Here is a 24,761-nt window from a genome sequence, read left to right as displayed (position 1 = left end):
TCCATTCATCCCTGATAACCTGTCTGTTGCTGTTCCTCCATTCATCCCTGATAACCTGTCTGTTGCTGTTCCTCCATTCATTCCTGATAACCTGTCTGTTGATGTTCCTCCATTCATCCCTGATAACCTGTCTGTTGATGTTCCTCCATTCATCCCTGATAACCTGTCTGTTGCTGTTCCTCCATTCATCCCTTATAACCTGTCTGTTGATGTTCCTCCATTCATCCCTGATAACCTGTCTGTTGCTGTTCCTCCATTCATCCCTTATAACCTGTCTGTTGATGTTCCTCCATTCATCCCTGATAACCTGTCTGTTGATGTTCCTCCATTCATCCCTGATAACCTGTCTGTTGCTGTTCCTCCATTCATCCCTTATAACCTGTCTGTTGATGTTCCTCCATTCATCCCTGATAACCTGTCTGTTGCTGTTCCTCCATTCATCCCTGATTACCTGTCCTGTCTGTTGCTGTTCCTCCATTCATCCCTGATAACCTCTGTTGATGTTCCTCCATTCATCCCTGATAACCTGTCTGTTGCTGTTCCTCCATTCATCCCTTATAACCTGTCTGTTGATGTTCCTCCATTCATCCCTGATAACCTGTCTGTTGCTGTTCCTCCATTCATCCCTGATAACCTCTGTTGATGTTCCTCCATTCATCCCTGATAACCTGTCTGTTGCTGTTCCTCCATTCATCCCTGATTACCTGTCCTGTCTGTTGCTGTTCCTCCATTCATCCCTGATAACCTCTGTTGATGTTCCTCCATTCATCCCTGATAACCTGTCTGTTGCTGTTCCTCCATTCATCCCTGATAACCTGTCTGTTGATGTTCCTCCATTCATCCCTGATAACCTGTCTGTTGATGTTCCTCCATTCATCCCTGATAACCTGTCTGTTGCTGTTCCTCCATTCATCCCTTATAACCTGTCTGTTGATGTTCCTCCATTCATCCCTGATAACCTGTCTGTTGCTGTTCCTCCATTCATCCCTGATAACCTCTGTTGATGTTCCTCCATTCATCCCTGATAACCTGTCTGTTGCTGTTCCTCCATTCATCCCTGATTACCTGTCCTGTCTGTTGCTGTTCCTCCATTCATCCCTGATAACCTCTGTTGATGTTCCTCCATTCATCCCTGATAACCTGTCTGTTGCTGTTCCTCCATTCATCCCTTATAACCTGTCTGTTGATGTTCCTCCATTCATCCCTGATAACCTGTCTGTTGCTGTTCCTCCATTCATCCCTGATAACCTCTGTTGATGTTCCTCCATTCATCCCTGATAACCTGTCTGTTGCTGTTCCTCCATTCATCCCTGATAACCTGTCTGTTGTTGTTCCTCCATTCATCCCTGATAACCTGTCTGGTGATGTTCCTCCATTCATCCCTGATAACCTGTCTGTTGCTGTTCCTCCATTCATCCCTGATTACCTGTCCTGTCTGTTGCTGTTCCTCCATTCATCCCTGATAACCTCTGTTGATGTTCCTCCATTCATCCCTGATAACCTGTCTGTTGCTGTTCCTCCATTCATCCCTGATAACCTGTCTGTTGATGTTCCTCCATTCATCCCTGATAACCTGTCTGTTGCTGTTCCTCCATTCATCCCTGATAACCTGTCTGTTGCTGTTCCTCCATTCATCCCTTATAACCTGTCTGTTGATGTTCCTCCATTCATCCCTGATAACCTGTCTGTTGCTGTTCCTCCATTCATCCCTGATAACCTGTCTGTTGATGTTCCTCCATTCATCCCTGATAACCTGTCTGTTGATGTTCCTCCATTCATCCCTGATAACCTGTCTGTTGCTGTTCCTCCATTCATCCCTGATAACCTGTCTGTTGATGTTCCTCCATTCATCCCTGATAACCTGTCTGTTGATGTTCCTCCATTCATCCCTGATAACCTGTCTGTTGCTGTTCCTCCATTCATCCCTTATAACCTGTCTGTTGCTGTTCCTCCATTCATCCCTGATAACCTGTCTGTTGCTGTTCCTCCATTCATTCCTGATAACCTGTCTGTTGATGTTCCTCCATTCATCCCTGATAACCTGTCTGTTGATGTTCCTCCATTCATCCCTGATAACCTGTCTGTTGCTGTTCCTCCATTCATCCCTTATAACCTGTCTGTTGATGTTCCTCCATTCATCCCTGATAACCTGTCTGTTGCTGTTCCTCCATTCATCCCTGATTACCTGTCCTGTCTGTTGCTGTTCCTCCATTCATCCCTGATAACCTCTGTTGATGTTCCTCCATTCATCCCTGATAACCTGTCTGTTGCTGTTCCTCCATTCATCCCTTATAACCTGTCTGTTGATGTTCCTCCATTCATCCCTGATAACCTGTCTGTTGCTGTTCCTCCATTCATCCCTGATAACCTCTGTTGATGTTCCTCCATTCATCCCTGATAACCTGTCTGTTGCTGTTCCTCCATTCATCCCTGATTACCTGTCCTGTCTGTTGCTGTTCCTCCATTCATCCCTGATAACCTCTGTTGATGTTCCTCCATTCATCCCTGATTACCTGTCCTGTCTGTTGCTGTTCCTCCATTCATCCCTGATAACCTGTCTGTTGCTGTTCCTCCATTCATCCCTTATAACCTGTCTGTTGATGTTCCTCCATTCATCCCTGATAACCTGTCTGTTGCTGTTCCTCCATTCATCCCTGATAACCTCTGTTGATGTTCCTCCATTCATCCCTGATAACCTGTCTGTTGCTGTTCCTCCATTCATCCCTGATTACCTGTCCTGTCTGTTGCTGTTCCTCCATTCATCCCTGATAACCTCTGTTGATGTTCCTCCATTCATCCCTGATAACCTGTCTGTTGCTGTTCCTCCATTCATCGCTTATAACCTGTCTGTTGATGTTCCTCCATTCATCCATGATAACCTGTCTGTTGCTGTTCCTCCATTCATCCCTGATAACCTCTGTTGATGTTCCTCCATTCATCCCTGATAACCTGTCTGTTGCTGTTCCTCCATTCATCCCTGATTACCTGTCCTGTCTGTTGCTGTTCCTCCATTCATCCCTGATAACCTCTGTTGATGTTCCTCCATTCATCCCTGATAACCTGTCTGTTGCTGTTCCTCCATTCATCCCTTATAACCTGTCTGTTGATGTTCCTCCATTCATCCCTGATAACCTGTCTGTTGCTGTTCCTCCATTCATCCCTGATAACCTCTGTTGATGTTCCTCCATTCATCCCTGATAACCTGTCTGTTGCTGTTCCTCCATTCATCCCTGATAACCTGTCTGTTGTTGTTCCTCCATTCATCCCTGATAACCTGTCTGTTGATGTTCCTCCATTCATCCCTGATAACCTGTCTGTTGCTGTTCCTCCATTCATCCCTGATTACCTGTCCTGTCTGTTGCTGTTCCTCCGTTCATCCCTGATAACCTCTGTTGATGTTCCTCCATTCATCCCTGATAACCTGTCTGTTGCTGTTCCTCCATTCATCCCTGATAACCTGTCTGTTGATGTTCCTCCATTCATCCCTGATAACCTGTCTGTTGATGTTCCTCCATTCATCCCTGATAACCTGTCTGTTGCTGTTCCTCCATTCATCCCTTATAACCTGTCTGTTGATGTTCCTCCATTCATCCCTGATAACCTGTCTGTTGCTGTTCCTCCATTCATCCCTGATAACCTCTGTTGATGTTCCTCCATTCATCCCTGATAACCTGTCTGTTGCTGTTCCTCCATTCATCCCTGATTACCTGTCCTGTCTGTTGCTGTTCCTCCATTCATCCCTGATAACCTCTGTTGATGTTCCTCCATTCATCCCTGATAACCTGTCTGTTGCTGTTCCTCCATTCATCCCTGATAACCTGTCTGTTGCTGTTCCTCCATTCATCCCTTATAACCTGTCTGTTGATGTTCCTCCATTCATCCCTGATAACCTGTCTGTTGCTGTTCCTCCATTCATCCCTGATAACCTCTGTTGATGTTCCTCCATTCATCCCTGATAACCTGTCTGTTGCTGTTCCTCCATTCATCCCTGATAACCTGTCTGTTGTTGTTCCTCCATTCATCCCTGATAACCTGTCTGTTGTTGTTCCTCCATTCATCCCTGATTACCTGTCTGTTGCTGTTCCTCCATTCATCGCTTATAACCTGTCTGTTGATGTTCCTCCATTCATCCATGATAACCTGTCTGTTGCTGTTCCTCCATTCATCCCTGATAACCTCTGTTGATGTTCCTCCATTCATCCCTGATAACCTGTCTGTTGCTGTTCCTCCATTCATCCCTGATTACCTGTCCTGTCTGTTGCTGTTCCTCCATTCATCCCTGATAACCTCTGTTGATGTTCCTCCATTCATCCCTGATAACCTGTCTGTTGCTGTTCCTCCATTCATCCCTTATAACCTGTCTGTTGATGTTCCTCCATTCATCCCTGATAACCTGTCTGTTGCTGTTCCTCCATTCATCCCTGATAACCTCTGTTGATGTTCCTCCATTCATCCCTGATAACCTGTCTGTTGCTGTTCCTCCATTCATCCCTGATAACCTGTCTGTTGTTGTTCCTCCATTCATCCCTGATAACCTGTCTGTTGATGTTCCTCCATTCATCCCTGATAACCTGTCTGTTGCTGTTCCTCCATTCATCCCTGATTACCTGTCCTGTCTGTTGCTGTTCCTCCGTTCATCCCTGATAACCTCTGTTGATGTTCCTCCATTCATCCCTGATAACCTGTCTGTTGCTGTTCCTCCATTCATCCCTGATAACCTGTCTGTTGATGTTCCTCCATTCATCCCTGATAACCTGTCTGTTGATGTTCCTCCATTCATCCCTGATAACCTGTCTGTTGCTGTTCCTCCATTCATCCCTTATAACCTGTCTGTTGATGTTCCTCCATTCATCCCTGATAACCTGTCTGTTGCTGTTCCTCCATTCATCCCTGATAACCTCTGTTGATGTTCCTCCATTCATCCCTGATAACCTGTCTGTTGCTGTTCCTCCATTCATCCCTGATTACCTGTCCTGTCTGTTGCTGTTCCTCCATTCATCCCTGATAACCTCTGTTGATGTTCCTCCATTCATCCCTGATAACCTGTCTGTTGCTGTTCCTCCATTCATCCCTGATAACCTGTCTGTTGCTGTTCCTCCATTCATCCCTTATAACCTGTCTGTTGATGTTCCTCCATTCATCCCTGATAACCTGTCTGTTGCTGTTCCTCCATTCATCCCTGATAACCTCTGTTGATGTTCCTCCATTCATCCCTGATAACCTGTCTGTTGCTGTTCCTCCATTCATCCCTGATAACCTGTCTGTTGTTGTTCCTCCATTCATCCCTGATAACCTGTCTGTTGTTGTTCCTCCATTCATCCCTGATTACCTGTCTGTTGCTGTTCCTCCATTCATCCCTGATTACCTGTCCTGTCTGTTGATGTTCCTCCATTCATCCCTGATAACCTGTCTGTTGCTGTTCCTCCATTCATCCCTGATAACCTGTCTGTTGCTGTTCCTCCATTCATCCCTGATAACCTGTCTGTTGCTGTTCCTCCATTCATTCCTGATAACCTGTCTGTTGATGTTCCTCCATTCATCCCTGATAACCTGTCTGTTGATGTTCCTCCATTCATCCCTGATAACCTGTCTGTTGCTGTTCCTCCATTCATCCCTGATTACCTGTCCTGTCTGTTGCTGTTCCTCCATTCATCCCTGATAACCTCTGTTGATGTTCCTCCATTCATCCCTGATAACCTGTCTGTTGCTGTTCCTCCATTCATCCCTGATAACCTGTCTGTTGATGTTCCTCCATTCATCCCTGATAACCTGTCTGTTGATGTTCCTCCATTCATCCCTGATAACCTGTCTGTTGCTGTTCCTCCATTCATCCCTTATAACCTGTCTGTTGATGTTCCTCCATTCATCCCTGATAACCTGTCTGTTGCTGTTCCTCCATTCATCCCTGATAACCTCTGTTGATGTTCCTCCATTCATCCCTGATAACCTGTCTGTTGCTGTTCCTCCATTCATCCCTGATTACCTGTCCTGTCTGTTGCTGTTCCTCCATTCATCCCTGATAACCTCTGTTGATGTTCCTCCATTCATCCCTGATAACCTGTCTGTTGCTGTTCCTCCATTCATCCCTGATAACCTGTCTGTTGCTGTTCCTCCATTCATCCCTGATAACCTGTCTGTTGATGTTCCTCCATTCATCCCTGATAACCTGTCTGTTGCTGTTCCTCCATTCATCCCTTATAACCTGTCTGTTGATGTTCCTCCATTCATCCCTGATAACCTGTCTGTTGCTGTTCCTCCATTCATCCCTGATAACCGCTGTTGATGTTCCTCCATTCATCCCTGATAACCTGTCTGTTGCTGTTCCTCCATTCATCCCTGATAACCTGTCTGTTGTTGTTCCTCCATTCATCCCTGATAACCTGTCTGTTGTTGTTCCTCCATTCATCCCTGATTACCTGTCTGTTGCTGTTCCTCCATTCATCCCTGATTACCTGTCCTGTCTGTTGATGTTCCTCCATTCATCCCTGATAACCTGTCTGTTGCTGTTCCTCCATTCATCCCTGATAACCTGTCTGTTGCTGTTCCTCCATTCATCCCTGATAACCTGTCTGTTGCTGTTCCTCCATTCATTCCTGATAACCTGTCTGTTGATGTTCCTCCATTCATCCCTGATAACCTGTCTGTTGATGTTCCTCCATTCATCCCTGATAACCTGTCTGTTGCTGTTCCTCCATTCATCCCTTATAACCTGTCTGTTGATGTTCCTCCATTCATCCCTGATAACCTGTCTGTTGCTGTTCCTCCATTCATCCCTGATTACCTGTCCTGTCTGTTGCTGTTCCTCCATTCATCCCTGATAACCTCTGTTGATGTTCCTCCATTCATCCCTGATAACCTGTCTGTTGCTGTTCCTCCATTCATCCCTTATAACCTGTCTGTTGATGTTCCTCCATTCATCCCCGATAACCTGTCTGTTGATGTTCCTCCATTCATCCCTGATAACCTCTGTTGATGTTCCTCCATTCATCCCTGATAACCTGTCTGTTGCTGTTCCTCCATTCATCCCTGATTACCTGTCCTGTCTGTTGCTGTTCCTCCATTCATCCCTGATAACCTCTGTTGATGTTCCTCCATTCATCCCTGATAACCTGTCTGTTGCTGTTCCTCCATTCATCCCTGATAACCTGTCTGTTGATGTTCCTCCATTCATCCCTGATAACCTGTCTGTTGATGTTCCTCCATTCATCCCTGATAACCTGTCTGTTGCTGTTCCTCCATTCATCCCTTATAACCTGTCTGTTGATGTTCCTCCATTCATCCCTGATAACCTGTCTGTTGCTGTTCCTCCATTCATCCCTGATAACCTCTGTTGATGTTCCTCCATTCATCCCTGATAACCTGTCTGTTGCTGTTCCTCCATTCATCCCTGATTACCTGTCCTGTCTGTTGCTGTTCCTCCATTCATCCCTGATAACCTCTGTTGATGTTCCTCCATTCATCCCTGATAACCTGTCTGTTGCTGTTCCTCCATTCATCCCTGATAACCTGTCTGTTGCTGTTCCTCCATTCATCCCTTATAACCTGTCTGTTGATGTTCCTCCATTCATCCCTGATAACCTGTCTGTTGCTGTTCCTCCATTCATCCCTGATAACCTCTGTTGATGTTCCTCCATTCATCCCTGATAACCTGTCTGTTGCTGTTCCTCCATTCATCCCTGATAACCTGTCTGTTGTTGTTCCTCCATTCATCCCTGATAACCTGTCTGTTGTTGTTCCTCCATTCATCCCTGATTACCTGTCTGTTGCTGTTCCTCCATTCATCCCTGATTACCTGTCCTGTCTGTTGATGTTCCTCCATTCATCCCTGATAACCTGTCTGTTGCTGTTCCTCCATTCATCCCTGATAACCTGTCTGTTGTTGTTCCTCCATTCATCCCTGATAACCTGTCTGTTGCTGTTCCTCCATTCATCCCTGATAACCTGTCTGTTGCTGTTCCTCCATTCATTCCTGATAACCTGTCTGTTGCTGTTCCTCCATTCATCCCTTATAACCTGTCTGTTGCTGTTCCTCCATTCATCCCTGATAACCTGTCTGTTGATGTTCCTCCATTCATCCCTGATAACCTGTCTGTTGCTGTTCCTCCATTCATCCCTGATAACCTGTCTGTTGCTGTTCCTCCATTCATCCCTGATAACCTGTCTGTTGCTGTTCCTCCATTCATCCCTTATAACCTGTCTGTTGATGTTCCTCCATTCATCCCTGATAACCTGTCTGTTGCTGTTCCTCCATTCATCCCTGATTACCTGTCCTGTCTGTTGCTGTTCCTCCATTCATCCCTGATAACCTCTGTTGATGTTCCTCCATTCATCCCTGATAACCTGTCTGTTGCTGTTCCTCCATTCATCCCTTATAACCTGTCTGTTGATGTTCCTCCATTCATCCCCGATAACCTGTCTGTTGCTGTTCCTCCATTCATCCCTGATAACCTCTGTTGATGTTCCTCCATTCATCCCTGATAACCTGTCTGTTGCTGTTCCTCCATTCATCCCTGATTACCTGTCCTGTCTGTTGCTGTTCCTCCATTCATCCCTGATAACCTCTGTTGATGTTCCTCCATTCATCCCTGATAACCTGTCTGTTGCTGTTCCTCCATTCATCCCTGATAACCTGTCTGTTGATGTTCCTCCATTCATCCCTGATAACCTGTCTGTTGATGTTCCTCCATTCATCCCTGATAACCTGTCTGTTGCTGTTCCTCCATTCATCCCTGATCACCTCTGTTGATGTTCCTCCATTCATCCCTGATAACCTGTCTGTTGCTGTTCCTCCATTCATCCCTGATTACCTGTCCTGTCTGTTGCTGTTCCTCCATTCATCCCTGATAACCTCTGTTGATGTTCCTCCATTCATCCCTGATAACCTGTCTGTTGCTGTTCCTCCATTCATCCCTGATAACCTGTCTGTTGCTGTTCCTCCATTCATCCCTGATTACCTGTCTGTTGCTGTTCCTCCATTCATCCCTGATTACCTGTCCTGTCTGTTGATGTTCCTCCATTCATCCCTGATAACCTGTCTGTTGCTGTTCCTCCATTCATCCCTGATAACCTGTCTGTTGCTGTTCCTCCATTCATCCCTGATAACCTGTCTGTTGCTGTTCCTCCATTCATCCCTGATAACCTCTGTTGATGTTCCTCCATTCATCCCTGATAACCTGTCTGTTGCTGTTCCTCCATTCATCCCTGATAACCTCTGTTGTTGTTCCTCCATTCATCCCTGATTACCTGTCTGTTGCTGTTCCTCCATTCATCCCTGATTACCTGTCCTGTCTGTTGATGTTCCTCCATTCATCCCTGATAACCTGTCTGTTGCTGTTCCTCCATTCATTCCTGATAACCTGTCTGTTGATGTTCCTCCATTCATCCCTGATAACCTGTCTGTTGCTGTTCCTCCATTCATCCCTGATCACCTCTGTTGATGTTCCTCCATTCATCCCTGATAACCTGTCTGTTGCTGTTCCTCCATTCATCCCTGATTACCTGTCCTGTCTGTTGCTGTTCCTCCATTCATCCCTGATAACCTCTGTTGATGTTCCTCCATTCATCCCTGATAACCTGTCTGTTGCTGTTCCTCCATTCATCCCTGATAACCTGTCTGTTGCTGTTCCTCCATTCATCCCTGATTACCTGTCTGTTGCTGTTCCTCCATTCATCCCTGATTACCTGTCCTGTCTGTTGATGTTCCTCCATTCATCCCTGATAACCTGTCTGTTGCTGTTCCTCCATTCATCCCTGATAACCTGTCTGTTGCTGTTCCTCCATTCATCCCTGATAACCTGTCTGTTGCTGTTCCTCCATTCATCCCTGATAACCTCTGTTGATGTTCCTCCATTCATCCCTGATAACCTGTCTGTTGCTGTTCCTCCATTCATCCCTGATAACCTGTCTGTTGTTGTTCCTCCATTCATCCCTGATAACCTGTCTGTTGTTGTTCCTCCATTCATCCCTGATTACCTGTCTGTTGCTGTTCCTCCATTCATCCCTGATTACCTGTCCTGTCTGTTGATGTTCCTCCATTCATCCCTGATAACCTGTCTGTTGCTGTTCCTCCATTCATCCCTGATAACCTGTCTGTTGTTGTTCCTCCATTCATCCCTGATAACCTGTCTGTTGCTGTTCCTCCATTCATCCCTGATAACCTGTCTGTTGCTGTTCCTCCATTCATTCCTGATAACCTGTCTGTTGCTGTTCCTCCATTCATCCCTTATAACCTGTCTGTTGCTGTTCCTCCATTCATCCCTGATAACCTGTCTGTTGATGTTCCTCCATTCATCCCTGATTACCTGTCCTGTCTGTTGCTGTTCCTCCATTCATCCCTGATAACCTCTGTTGATGTTCCTCCATTCATCCCTGATAACCTGTCTGTTGCTGTTCCTCCATTCATCCCTGATAACCTGTCTGTTGCTGTTCCTCCATTCATCCCTGATTACCTGTCTGTTGCTGTTCCTCCATTCATCCCTGATTACCTGTCCTGTCTGTTGATGTTCCTCCATTCATCCCTGATAACCTGTCTGTTGCTGTTCCTCCATTCATCCCTGATAACCTGTCTGTTGCTGTTCCTCCATTCATCCCTGATAACCTGTCTGTTGCTGTTCCTCCATTCATCCCTGATAACCTCTGTTGATGTTCCTCCATTCATCCCTGATAACCTGTCTGTTGCTGTTCCTCCATTCATCCCTGATAACCTCTGTTGTTGTTCCTCCATTCATCCCTGATTACCTGTCTGTTGCTGTTCCTCCATTCATCCCTGATTACCTGTCCTGTCTGTTGATGTTCCTCCATTCATCCCTGATAACCTGTCTGTTGCTGTTCCTCCATTCATCCCTGATAACCTGTCTGTTGATGTTCCTCCATTCATCCCTGATAACCTGTCTGTTGCTGTTCCTCCATTCATCCCTGATCACCTCTGTTGATGTTCCTCCATTCATCCCTGATAACCTGTCTGTTGCTGTTCCTCCATTCATCCCTGATTACCTGTCCTGTCTGTTGCTGTTCCTCCATTCATCCCTGATAACCTCTGTTGATGTTCCTCCATTCATCCCTGATAACCTGTCTGTTGCTGTTCCTCCATTCATCCCTGATAACCTGTCTGTTGCTGTTCCTCCATTCATCCCTGATTACCTGTCTGTTGCTGTTCCTCCATTCATCCCTGATTACCTGTCCTGTCTGTTGATGTTCCTCCATTCATCCCTGATAACCTGTCTGTTGCTGTTCCTCCATTCATCCCTGATAACCTGTCTGTTGCTGTTCCTCCATTCATCCCTGATAACCTGTCTGTTGCTGTTCCTCCATTCATCCCTGATAACCTCTGTTGATGTTCCTCCATTCATCCCTGATAACCTGTCTGTTGCTGTTCCTCCATTCATCCCTGATAACCTGTCTGTTGTTGTTCCTCCATTCATCCCTGATAACCTGTCTGTTGTTGTTCCTCCATTCATCCCTGATTACCTGTCTGTTGCTGTTCCTCCATTCATCCCTGATTACCTGTCCTGTCTGTTGATGTTCCTCCATTCATCCCTGATAACCTGTCTGTTGCTGTTCCTCCATTCATCCCTGATAACCTGTCTGTTGTTGTTCCTCCATTCATCCCTGATAACCTGTCTGTTGCTGTTCCTCCATTCATCCCTGATAACCTGTCTGTTGCTGTTCCTCCATTCATTCCTGATAACCTGTCTGTTGCTGTTCCTCCATTCATCCCTTATAACCTGTCTGTTGCTGTTCCTCCATTCATCCCTGATAACCTGTCTGTTGATGTTCCTCCATTCATCCCTGATAACCTGTCTGTTGCTGTTCCTCCATTCATCCCTGATAACCTGTCTGTTGCTGTTCCTCCATTCATCCCTGATCACCTCTGTTGATGTTCCTCCATTCATCCCTGATAACCTGTCTGTTGCTGTTCCTCCATTCATCCCTGATTACCTGTCCTGTCTGTTGCTGTTCCTCCATTCATCCCTGATAACCTCTGTTGATGTTCCTCCATTCATCCCTGATAACCTGTCTGTTGCTGTTCCTCCATTCATCCCTGATAACCTGTCTGTTGCTGTTCCTCCATTCATCCCTGATTACCTGTCTGTTGCTGTTCCTCCATTCATCCCTGATTACCTGTCCTGTCTGTTGATGTTCCTCCATTCATCCCTGATAACCTGTCTGTTGCTGTTCCTCCATTCATCCCTGATAACCTGTCTGTTGCTGTTCCTCCATTCATCCCTGATAACCTGTCTGTTGCTGTTCCTCCATTCATCCCTGATAACCTCTGTTGATGTTCCTCCATTCATCCCTGATAACCTGTCTGTTGCTGTTCCTCCATTCATCCCTGATAACCTCTGTTGTTGTTCCTCCATTCATCCCTGATTACCTGTCTGTTGCTGTTCCTCCATTCATCCCTGATTACCTGTCCTGTCTGTTGATGTTCCTCCATTCATCCCTGATAACCTGTCTGTTGCTGTTCCTCCATTCATTCCTGATAACCTGTCTGTTGCTGTTCCTCCATTCATCCCTTATAACCTGTCTGTTGCTGTTCCTCCATTCATCCCTGATAACCTGTCTGTTGATGTTCCTCCATTCATCCCTGATAACCTGTCTGTTGCTGTTCCTCCATTCATCCCTGATAACCTGTCTGTTGCTGTTCCTCCATTCATCCCTGATAACCTGTCTGTTGCTGTTCCTCCATTCAGTTATTCTGGAAGAGATCCAGCGTACCATGTGCAGTCCTCGGGAGGTGTGTCTGGAGGTGTCTAAAGAGTACCCAGAGAGCACCCGTCACTTCTACATGCCTCGCTGTGTGTCTGTGCACCGCTGTGGGGGCTGCTGTACCCACGAGGGTCTGTACTGCACCAACACCAGCCATACTTACAGCAACAAGACGGTGAGCAACAGAGGACAAACTAGATATCATTCAAAATGTTCAACAATGCTGACACTCAAGTAAAGTTGCTCTTAAACTGTAATAACATTAGTAAGGACATTCTAGTAACACGTTTCAACATATCTATTTAAGTGAGTTGTCGTTTCATAGTATACAGTAAGAAAGGATATAAGGTAATCTGAACGCCAGTCATTGACACGGTGTTGTTTCTCCTATGGACTCAGCTGCTGGAGATGACTCACCGTGAACACTCTGTGGTGATGGTGGCGTTCGTCAACCACACATCCTGTGAGTGTCTGTCCAAGAGGCCCCAGCACTCCGTCATCAGGAGGGCTGCTGCAGCCCACCTCACCGTGTGAGTGAGTAGTGAGGAGTAGTCACCTTCGAGACGCAACATCTGCCCCTGCAGATCGAGATACAATGTGGACACACAATTATTATTAAGCAATACCATTTTCAATAGCAATACCGTTTGGTTCATGTTGAACAACATCTTTTAGGTAGGTAACCTAGTGGCTAAGTGCTTTGGGCCAGTAACCAAAAGGTCGCTGGTTAGAATCCCCAAGCAATCTAGGTGAAAATTCTGTCCATATGCCCTTGAGCAAGGCACTTAACTCTCTATGCTCTGAATAAGAGCGTCCGCTAAATTACAAAAAAAAAAATTAAAAATGTGAGAAGGTACAATGTAACAATTTAGCTGTCTGACTTTAGACAAGGATACTGAAACATTCCATCTGATCCTATCTGATGTGGACAACAACAAGGGTGTGACGATGCAAGGGAATGAGCTAGATCATCAGATATTTGGTCAAAAGTGCTTTGAGTGTGCATTTGCCTTTGAACTGAAGCCATGTGGAAGAGGCCATGTTTCCCCCTGCTCTCCTCTCCCTGTGTCCAGCCTAACTGCTCTCGACTGCTGTGTGTAGGCTATCTGCCAGGCCAAGGCCAGCAGGGAGGAGAGCCAGATTCAGTTCCCTCTCACAGGGAGGAGCCACATGCCGCCCATGGTGTCCAGCCCCTTCACAGGAATGCTTTGAGAGAGTAGCCAAGCAGTCCCCCTAAGCCAAGAAAAGACCTCCGATCTGATCCTGGCCTGTGTGTCCCTGCTTCCCTCTGCAGGTGTTCTCCGCCAGATGTTCCCTGCAGTACAGGATTGGTCTGGGACCCCACCAGCTGCTTGTGTGTTCCCATGGACACAAGCTTCTTCTCCGAGAGAGAGCTGGGTAAGTTAAACTAACTCCATACCCATACAACCCCAGTACAGTCGTTTCTGTTCGCCAACACCCAGAGATACCTCATAGGTCAGAGAGTTGGCAAATTAGGACGATATACATTGAAGTGACATGTACTAAACCACATGAGGTCTGTCAATAAGGGACACTCAATAGCATCTCTCCTCTCCACCATCTGGTGCAGAACCCCTGGAGTCGGCCTTGCTGGCGCTGTGTGGCCCCAACAAAGTCCTGGACGAGGACAGCTGTGAGTGTGTGTGTGAGAACGGTCTGACAGAGGCCAGCTGTGGGCCGGGCTGGCGTCTAGACCAGGCGTCCTGTGAGTGTCTCTGTGAGGACCAGCCAGCCCCGGGGACCTGCCCTCCCAACCAACGCTGGGACCCAGAGCTGTGTGGCTGTGTGTGCCGGGCAGAGTGCCCCCGTAGCCAGCCTCTCAACCCAGAGACGTGCCTGTGCCAGTGCAGGGAGAGTCCTCAGACCTGCCTGCTAGAGGGCAAGAGGTTCAACGCACACAACTGCAGGTAAGAAATAGAATCTAACACAGAGGCATTTCATATGATGCTGGATGTCCCCATAGACCTTTATAGAACCCCCCCGAGTACTATTCCCAGAACTATGATGCTGGATGTCCCCATAGACCTTTATAGAACCCCCAGAGTACTATTCCCAGAACTATGATGCTGGATGTCCCCATAGACCTTTATAGAACCCCCAGAGTACTATTCCCAGAACTATGATGCTGGATGTCCCCATAGACCTTTATAGAACCCCCCAGAGTACTATTCCCAGAACTATGATGCTGGATGTCCCCATAGACCTTTATAGAACCCCCCAGAGTACTATTCCCAGAACTATGATGCTGGATGTCCCCATAGACCTTTATAAAACCCCCAGAGTACTATTCCCAGAACTATGATGCTGGATGTCCCCATAGACCTTTATAGAACCCCCAGAGTACTATTCCCAGAACTATGATGCTGGATGTCCCCATAGACCTTTATAGAACCCCCAGAGTACTATTCCCAGAACTATGATGCTGGATGTCCCCATAGACCTTTATAGAACCCCCAGAGTACTATTCCCAGAACTATGATGCTGGATGTCCCCATAGACCTTTATAGAACCCCCCAGAGTACTATTCCCAGAACTATGATGCTGGATGTCCCCATAGACCTTTATAGAACCCCCAGAGTACTATTCCCAGAACTATGATGCTGGATGTCCCCATAGACCTTTATAGAACCCCCAGAGTACTATTCCCAGAACTATGATGCTGGATGTCCCCATAGACCTTTATAGAACCCCCAGAGTACTATTTCCAGAACTATGATGCTGGATGTCCCCATAGACCTTTATAGAACCCCCAGAGTACTATTCCCAGAACTATGATGCTGGATGTCCCCATAGACCTTTATAGAACCCCCAGAGTACTATTCCCAGAACTATGATGCTGGATGTCCCCATAGACCTTTATAGAACCCCCCAGAGTACTATTCCCAGAACAATGATGCTGGATGTCCCCATAGACCTTTATAGAACCCCCCAGAGTACTATTCCCAGAACAATGATGCTGGATGTCCCCATAGACCTTTATAGAACCCCCCAGAGTACTATTCCCAGAACTATGATGCTGGATGTCCCCATAGACCTTTATAGAACCCCCAGAGTACTATTCCCAGAACTATGATGCTGGATGTCCCCATAGACCTTTATAGAACCCCCCAGAGTACTATTCCCAGAACAATGATGCTGGATGTCCCCATAGACCTTTATAGAACCCCCCAGAGTACTATTCCCAGAACTATGATGCTGGATGTCCCCATAGACCTTTATAGAACCCCCCAGAGTACTATTCCCAGAACTATGATGCTGGATGTCCCCATAGACCTTTATAGAACCCCCCAGAGTACTATTCCCAGAACTATGATGCTGGATGTCCCCATAGACCTTTATAGAACCCCCAGAGTACTATTCCCAGAACTATGATGCTGGATGTCCCCATAGACCTTTATAGAACCCCCAGAGTACTATTCCCAGAACTATGATGCTGGATGTCCCCATAGACCTTTATAGAACCCCCAGAGTACTATTCCCAGAACTATGATGCTGGATGTCCCCATAGACCTTTATAGAACCCCCCAGAGTACTATTCCCAGAACTATGATGCTGGATGTCCCCATAGACCTTTATAGAACCCCCAGAGTACTATTTCCAGAACTATGATGCTGGATGTCCCCATAGACCTTTATAGAACCCCCAGAGTACTATTCCCAGAACTATGATGCTGGATGTCCCCATAGACCTTTATAGAACCCCCAGAGTACTATTCCCAGAACTATGATGCTGGATGTCCCCATAGACCTTTATAGAACCCCCAGAGTACTATTCCCAGAACAATGATGCTGGATGTCCCCATAGACCTTTATAGAACCCCCCAGAGTACTATTCCCAGAACAATGATGCTGGATGTCCCCATAGACCTTTATAGAAGCCCCCCAGAGTACTATTCCCAGAACTATGATGCTGGATGTCCCCATAGACCTTTATAGAACCCCCAGAGTACTATTCCCAGAACTATGATGCTGGATGTCCCCAAAGACCTTTATAGAACCACCCAGAGTACTATTCCCAGAACAATGATGCTGGATGTCCCCATAGACCTTTATAGAACCCCCCCAGAGTACTATTCCCAGAACTATGATGCTGGATGTCCCCATAGACCTTTATAGAACCCCCCAGAGTACTATTCCCAGAACTATGATGCTGGATGTCCCCATAGACCTTTATAGAACCCCCCAGAGTACTATTTCCAGAACTATGATGCTGGATGTCCCCATAGACCTTTATAGAACCCCCCAGAGTACTATTCCCAGAACTATGATGCTGGATGTCCCCATAGACCTTTATAGAACCCCCCAGAGTACTATTCCCAGAACTATGATGCTGTCACGGTGGCCAAGATAATAATACGTGTTGTTTGACCTAAGTTGGATCGGACAGCTTGGGAATAAAAAGCTATTACTGTTATAGGTACAGTTATTTTTATTTGAAAAGAGCAAAACACAACATCTAAACCGCTGTGAAATATACACCACATTTTTTTTATTTATTTAACCTTTATTTAACCAGGTAGGCCAGTTGAGAACAAGTTCTCATTTACAATTGCGACCTGGGCTAATAGTATATGGACACCTGCTCGTCGAATATCTCATTCCAAAATCATGGGCATTAATATGGGGTTGGTTTGCTGCTATTACAGCCTCCACTCTTCTGGGAAGGCTTTCCACTAGATGTTGGAAAATTGCTGCTATAACAGCCTCCACTCTTCTGGGAAGGCTTTCCACTAGATGTTGGAACATTGCTGCTATAACAGCCTCCACTCTTCTGGGAAGGCTTTCCACTAGATGTTGGAACATTGCTGCGGGGACTTCCATTCAGCCACAAGAAAATTAGTGAGGTCAGGGCTCTGATGTTGAGTGATTAGGCCTGGCTCGAGTTTGGTATTCTAATACATTCCAAAGGTGTTCGATGGTGTTGAGGTCAGGGCTCTGATGTTGAGTGATTAGGCCTGGCTCGAGGTTGGCATTCTAATTCATTCCAAAGGTGTTCGATGGTGTTGAGGTCAGGGCTCTGTGCAGGCCAGTCAAGTTCTTCCACACCGATCTAAACAAATAATTTCTGTATGGACCTCACCTCGTTCACATTGCATTGTAATGCTGAAACAGGAAAGGGTCTTCCCCAAACTGTTGTCACAAAGTTGGAAGGACAGAATCGTCAAGAATGTCCTTTTATGCTGTAGCGTTAAGATATCCCTTCACTGGAATTAAGGGGCCTGAACCATGAAAAACAGCCACAGACCATTATTCCTCTTCCGCCAAACTTTACAGTTGACACTATGCATTCGGGCAGATAGCGTTCTCCTGGCATCTGCCAGATGGTGCAGCGTGATTCATCACTCCAGAGAACGCGCTTCCAATTGCTCCAGAGTCCAATGGCGGCGAGCTTTACACCATTCCAGCCAACACTTAGCATTGCACATGGTGATCTTAGGCTTGTCTGCAGCTGCTCGGCCATGGAAACCCATTTCATGAAGCTCCCGACGGACAGTTATTGTGCTGACGTTGCTTCCAAAGGCAGTTTGGAACTCGTAGTGAGTGTTGCAACCGAGGACAGTGTATTTTGAATAACCAAAAATATAGTATTTTTAGCTATTTGAAGCTGGTGTACAAAACCGAAAGTAAAAGACACAAAAACTCAACTTAATAATGGGGTGCATAGCAATAGAGCACATAGAACATATCTACTGCTTCTTAGACTTGCTTTCAATAAGAATTACAGATCTATAACTCACATTTCTATGTAAATTTGGTCAGGTTGCCCAGAAAGTTACATATTGCAGCTTTAAATATTGAATGGTATGATGTTAAATACTGAATGGTATGATGTTAAATGCTGTATGGTATGATGTTAAATACTGTATGGTATAATTGTTTATAATGTATGGTATAATTAAGCAATAAGACCTGAGGTGGTGTGGTATATGGCCAATATACCACGGCTAAGGGCTGTTCTTAGGCACGACGCAACGCTATTATAAACTGGTTACCAATGTAATTAGAACAGTAAAAAGTATTTTTTTGTCACACCCACAGTATGCGGTCTGATATACCACGTCTTTCAGCCAATCAGCAGTGAGGGCTCGAACCATCCCTGTTATAATCTTAAATAGTGAATGTTATCATGTTAAATACTCTGTATGCTATTATAATGTTAAATACTGTATGCTATAATGTTAAATACTGTATGCTATAATGTTAACTACTGTATGCTATAATGTTAAATACTGTATGGTATAATGTTAAAACTGTATGGGTTTAATGTTAAATACTGAATGGGTATAATGAGCAATACACATTTCAGTGGAACGTCAAATCCACATAGTTCACAGTTCTACACATCTGTTAAACGTAACGATAACTACAGAAATATTACAAAACACTTCCCGATAGTAACAAGACTTACATAAGAAGTCCAACTTTAGCGTGAGAATTCATATCCTGCTTACTTCCCTTAACATGAAGCTGAGGCAAGGCACCTGACCCATTTCTTTGGAATGGAGAAACAAGATTTTCCAGTAAACACAGAATTCCCCTCTCCAGCAAGAGATTTTTTTTGAACACTGGAAAGAATCATTAAGGCTATGGGGATTGGTCCCAGATTACACACACACGCATAAGTAGCCTACACACGCAGGGTCATGCACGCAGCCCACAGTTATATTGAAACTACGTTACATTGTGTAAAACCAACAGTTCTGTCTGTTTCTCTTCCCCTACACCAAGCTGTTACCGGCTGCCCTGCAGAAAGCCACACAGCAGCTGTCCAACGGGCTTCTACTACAGCCACTACGTCTGCCAGTGCATACCCAACCACATGAGGTCAGGGAAGTGGAACTGACAAAGCTGGCGTTACCAGCACTGGTGTTACCGGCACTGGTGTTACCGGCACTGGCGTTACCAGCACTGGTGTTACCGGCACTGGCGTTACCAGCACTGGTGACAAACTCTAGGGTCAATGTACTGTAACTGTATGGTGGAAACGAGGCGGTGTGTTTGCAATGTAGAGCCGGTAGATGGAATGCTAGAATAGGGGAATATGTAGAGCCGGTAGATGGAATGCTAGAATAGGGGAATATGTAGAGCCGGTAGATGGAATGCTAGAATAGGGGAATATGTAGAGCCGGTAGATGGAATGCTAGAATAGGGGAATATGTAGAGCCGGTAGATGGAATGCTAGAATAGGGGAATATGTAGAGCCGGTAGATGGAATGCTAGAATAGGGGAATATGTAGAGCCGGTAGATGGAATGCTAGAATAGGGGAATATGTAGAGCCGGTAGATGGAATGCTAGAATAGGGGAATATGTAGAGCCGGTAGATGGAATGCTAGAATAGGGGAATATGTAGAGCCGGTAGATGGAATGCTAGAATAGGGGAATATGTAGAGCCGGTAGATGGAATGCTAGAATAGGGGAATATGTAGAGCCGGTAGATGGAATGCTAGAATAGGGGAATATGTAGAGCCGGTAGATGGAATGCTAGAATAGGGGAATATGTAGAGCCGGTAGATGGAATGCTAGAATAGGGGAATATGTAGAGCCGGTAGATGGAATGCTAGAATAGGGGAATATGTAGAGCCGGTAGATGGAATGCTAGAATAGGGGAATATGTAGAGCCGGTAGATGGAATGCTAGAATAGGGGAATATGTAGAGCCGGTAGATGGAATGCTAGAATGGGGGAATATGTAGAGCCGGTAGATGGAATGCTAGAATAGGGGAATATGTAGAGCCGGTAGATGGAATGCTAGAATAGGGGAATATGTAGAGCCGGTAGATGGAATGCTAGAATAGGGGAATATGTAGAGCCGGTAGATGGAATGCTAGAATAGGGGAATATGTAGAGCCGGTAGATGGAATGCTAGAATAGGGGAATATGTAGAGCCGGTAGATGGAATGCTAGAATAGGGGAATATGTAGAGCCGGTAGATGGAATGCTAGAATAGGGGAATATGTAGAGCCGGTAGATGGAATGCTAGAATAGGGGAATATGTAGAGCCGGTAGATGGAATGCTAGAATAGGGGAATATTTTTCAATGAATTCTCCTGATAGGCCGCGAGGCTCTCCATCGTCAGACCAGGGAACATACAATGAAGCACACAACGATGCAGTCGTCTAGATACTGCAGGTCATGGTCTGAATCATGGACATTATTGACATTGCCTCAGATTCATTATGTGTGGCTGTTAAAATGAAAAAAAAATATTCATTCCATAAAATGAAATAATTTTTAGATTATCTGACATTGATATTTATTGCAAGTGACCCTGCAGCTCTCCGAGATGACGATGACGTAACTGGGAAGAAACGCCCTGACATGAGAAGGAAGACAAAAGACTGAAATGTAAAGCCCATGCATATACTGTATTGTACAAAACGTGTGACTGTAGTCAGTGGTGGCTGTGAATGAAAAGTGTGTTTTTAATGTCATATCCTATTTGTATTGTATTTAAAATACACGCTATTGATAAAATAAAATACAAACTTGATTGGCTTTGGTAAATGTGTACAGTGTGTGTTTGATAAGAGTTTTGTGACAAGAAGTTTAGCAACAGACTATGGGAACCAGACCAGACTGGCACCATGGAGAGTGTGATGTGATGTCTCCAATCACAAAACAAAGGCATTGAAAAACACACACTCCTGCAGTGAAAATGGATCCAAGACCTTTGTCTCAAATTCCTCATACCAGCCGTATGTGTTTGGAACAATAAACACTATCTCGAGGTCAATTGCAGAGGGATCTAATTCCCGTCTGGCTTGTGTCTTTAGAAACTGCCATCCACAGTTGGTACTCTAAACTAGCGCAGCCCTCTGTACAGAAACAGGACTGCAAAGCTAAACTCAGTGATAGTAGCTTTTGTTTGTGATAATCCAAATAGTTTGGTTTATAAGTAGGCCTACAGAGTCGAGACAGTACTTTTAGACGGTTGACTTTTTGTCAAGGGTGATATATGTTTTGTTAGCGGAAAGGTCACTTGTTTTGTTTTTACAAAGTTCAATATTGTGAATCTCAATTTCAAGGCTACACCACCGTCTCAAAGTGTCAATTAAAGTGTCAATTCATCTCATGAAATGTATTTTTCTCAGTTACTATGATTGAAGGGGAGGAATGGGAAGACACACAGTTCTCTTTGATGCTCTTCCTAAATCCTGTTAGTATAAATTGTGGAAAAGATACTATGTTATGTCTATGGCCAGAATAGTCAAGTCTGAATCTGCCCTGTGAAGAGTCTCTTACAGCTTTGTGTTGTTCCTAAACCTGGAGCAACAACTCTTACTTTCAATCAACAGTTACTATGATTGAGAGGAAGGAATGGGAAGACACACAGTTCTCATTGATGCTCTTCCTAAATCTTCCTGGTATAAATGATGGAAAACATACTATGTTATGCCTGTGGCCAGGACAGTCAAGTCTGAATCTGCCCTGTGAAGTCTTAATAACCATCATGAATTATTCTGAATAAACAACTCATTGCAGCAACCTGTAGATTTGGCACACATTATGAGACGCTGGACAAGTTCATTTACTAGTTCTCACCTCTGAAAAAAAACAACTGACAGAGAGAAGTACAGAGTGGCAGAATAAGATTGAAACCAGCTGTCTACATCCAAATGGAGAGGTAGCAATAAAACTGTTGTAAGTGTATTGGTGCTGCTAGGGGTGTATGAGTGCTGCTAGGGGTGTATGAGTGCCTATTGCTAGGGGTGTATGAGTGCTGCTAGGGGTGTATGAGTGCCTATTGCTAGGGGTGTATGAGTGCTGCTAGGGGTGTATGAGTGCTGCTAGGGGTGTATGAGTGCCTATTGCTAGGGGTGTATGAGTGCTGCTAGGGGTGTATGAGTGCTGCTAGGGGTGTATGAGTGCCTATTGCTGGGGTTTTTTGAGTGCTGCTTGAGGTGTATGAGTGCCTATTGCTAGGGGTGTATGAGTGCTGCTAGGGGTGTATGAGTGCCTATTGCTAGGGGTGTATGAGTGCTGCTAGGGGTGTATGAGTGCCTATTGCTAGGGGTGTATGAGTGCTGCTAGGGGTGTATGAGTGCCTATTGCTAGGGGTGTATGAGTGCCTGTTGCTTGGGGCGAATGAGTGCCTGCTGCTAGGGGTGTATGAGTGCCTATCGCTAGGGGCGTATGAGTGCTGCTAGGGGCGTATGAGTGCCTATCGCTAGGGGCGTATGAGTGCTGCTAGGGGCGTATGAGTGCCTGCTGCTAGGGGCGTATGAGTGCCTGCTGCTAGGGGCGTATGAGTGCCTGCTGCTAGGGGTGTATGAGTGCCTGCTGCTAGGGGTGTATGAGTGCCTATTGCTAGGGGCGTATGAGTGCCTGCTGCTAGGGGCATATGAGTGCCTATTGCTAGGGGCGTGTGAGTGCCTATCGCTAGGGGCGTATAAGTGGCTATCGCTGCTTGGGGTGTATGAGTGCCTATTGCTAGGGGCGTATGAGTGCCTATTGCTAGGGGTGTATGAGTGCTGATTGGGGTTTATGAGTGCTGCTAGGGGCGTATGAGTGCCTATCGCTAGGGGTGTATGAGTGCCTGTTGCTTGGGGCGTATGAGTGCCTATCGCTAGGGGTGTATGAGTGCCTATCACTAGGGGCGTATGAGTGACTGCTGCTAGGGGCGTATGAGTGCCTGCTGCTAGGGGCGTATGAGTGCCTATTGCTAGGGGCGTGTAAGTGCCTGCTGCTAGGGGTGTATGAGTGCTGCTAGGGGCGTATGAGTGCCTATCGCTAGGGGCGTATGAGTGCCTGCTGCTAGGGGCGTATGAGTGCCTGCTGCTAGGGGCGTATGAGTGCCTGCTGCTAGGGGTGTATGAGTGCCTGCTGCTAGGGGTGTATGAGTGCCTGTTGCTTGGGAGGTATGAGTGCCTATCGCTAGGGGTGTATGAGTGCCTATCGCTAGGGGCGTATGAGTGCCCATTGCTAGGGGCGTGTGAGTGCCTGCTGCTAGGGGTGTATGAGTGCTGCTAGGGGCGTACGAGTGCCTATCGCTAGGGGCGTATGAGTGCCTATCGCTAGGGGCGTATGAGTGCCTATTGCTAGGGGCGTGTGAGTGCCTGCTGCTCGGGGTGTATGAGTGCTGCTAGGGGCGTATGAGTGCCTATCGCTAGGGGCGTATGAGTGCCTGCTGCTAGGGGTGTTATGAGTGCCTATTGCTAGGGGCGTGTGAGTGCCTGCTGCTAGGGGTGTATGAGTGCTGCTAGGGGTGTATGAGTGCTGCTAGGGGCGTATGAGTGCCTATCGCTTGGTGCGTATGAGTGCCTATTGCTAGTGGCGTATGAGTGCCTATCGCTAGGGGCGTATGAGTGCCTATTGCTAGGGGCGTGTGAGTGCCTGCTGCTAGGGGTGTATGAGTGCTGCTAGGGGCGTATGAGTGCATATCGCTAGGGGCGTATGAGTGCCTGCTGCTAGGGGCGTATGAGTGTCTGCTGCTAGGGGCGTATGAGTGTCTGCTGCTAGGGGCGTATGAGTGCTGCTAGGGGCGTGTGAGTGCCTGCTGCTAGGGGTGTATGAGTGCTGCTAGGGGTGTATGAGTGCTGCTAGGGGCGTATGAGTGCTGCTAGGGGCGTATGAGTGCTGCTAGGGGCGTATGAGTGCCTATCTCTAGGGGCGTATGAGTGCCTATCGCTTGGGGCGTATGAGTGCCTATCGCTAGGAGCGTATGAGTGCCTATTGCTAGGGGCGTGTGAGTGCCTGCTGCTAGGGGCGTGTGAGTGCCTGCTGCTAGGGGTGTATGAGTGCTGCTAGGGGCGTATGAGTGCCTATCGCTAGGGGCGTATGAGTGCCTGCTGCTAGGGGCGTATGAGTGCCTGCTGCTTGGGGCATATGAGTGCCTATTGCTAGGGGCGTGTGAGTGCCTATCGCTAGGGGCGTATGAGTGGCTATCGCTGCTTGGGGTGTATGAGTGCCTATTGCTAGGGGCGTGTGAGTGCCTATTGCTAGGGGTGTATGAGTGCTGCTTGGGGTGTATGAGTGCTGCTAGGGGCGTATGAGTGCCTATTGCTAGAGGTGTATGAGTGCCTGCTGCTAGG

General features: G+C 46.4%; 1 protein-coding gene across 1 annotated transcript in view; it reads left to right on the top strand.

Moving 5' to 3' along the window:
* Positions 1 to 21,220, top strand: part of LOC135544103 (vascular endothelial growth factor C-like) — a 32,931-nt gene extending 11,711 nt beyond the window's left edge. Inside the window, exons 3-7 of the mRNA XM_064971485.1 lie at positions 12,693 to 12,883; positions 13,108 to 13,238; positions 14,003 to 14,106; positions 14,300 to 14,636; positions 19,458 to 21,220. Coding sequence (XP_064827557.1) covers positions 12,693 to 12,883; positions 13,108 to 13,238; positions 14,003 to 14,106; positions 14,300 to 14,636; positions 19,458 to 19,572 — 878 coding nt within the window. The 3' untranslated portion in view covers positions 19,573 to 21,220. The remainder of the gene's footprint in view (positions 1 to 12,692; positions 12,884 to 13,107; positions 13,239 to 14,002; positions 14,107 to 14,299; positions 14,637 to 19,457) is intronic.
* The last annotated feature ends 3,541 nt before the right edge of the window (positions 21,221 to 24,761 follow it).

Source organism: Oncorhynchus masou, chromosome 8, assembly GCF_036934945.1.
Source record: "Oncorhynchus masou masou isolate Uvic2021 chromosome 8, UVic_Omas_1.1, whole genome shotgun sequence".
NCBI lineage: Eukaryota > Metazoa > Chordata > Actinopteri > Salmoniformes > Salmonidae > Oncorhynchus > Oncorhynchus masou.
This window is presented reverse-complemented; position numbering and strand designations above follow the sequence as displayed.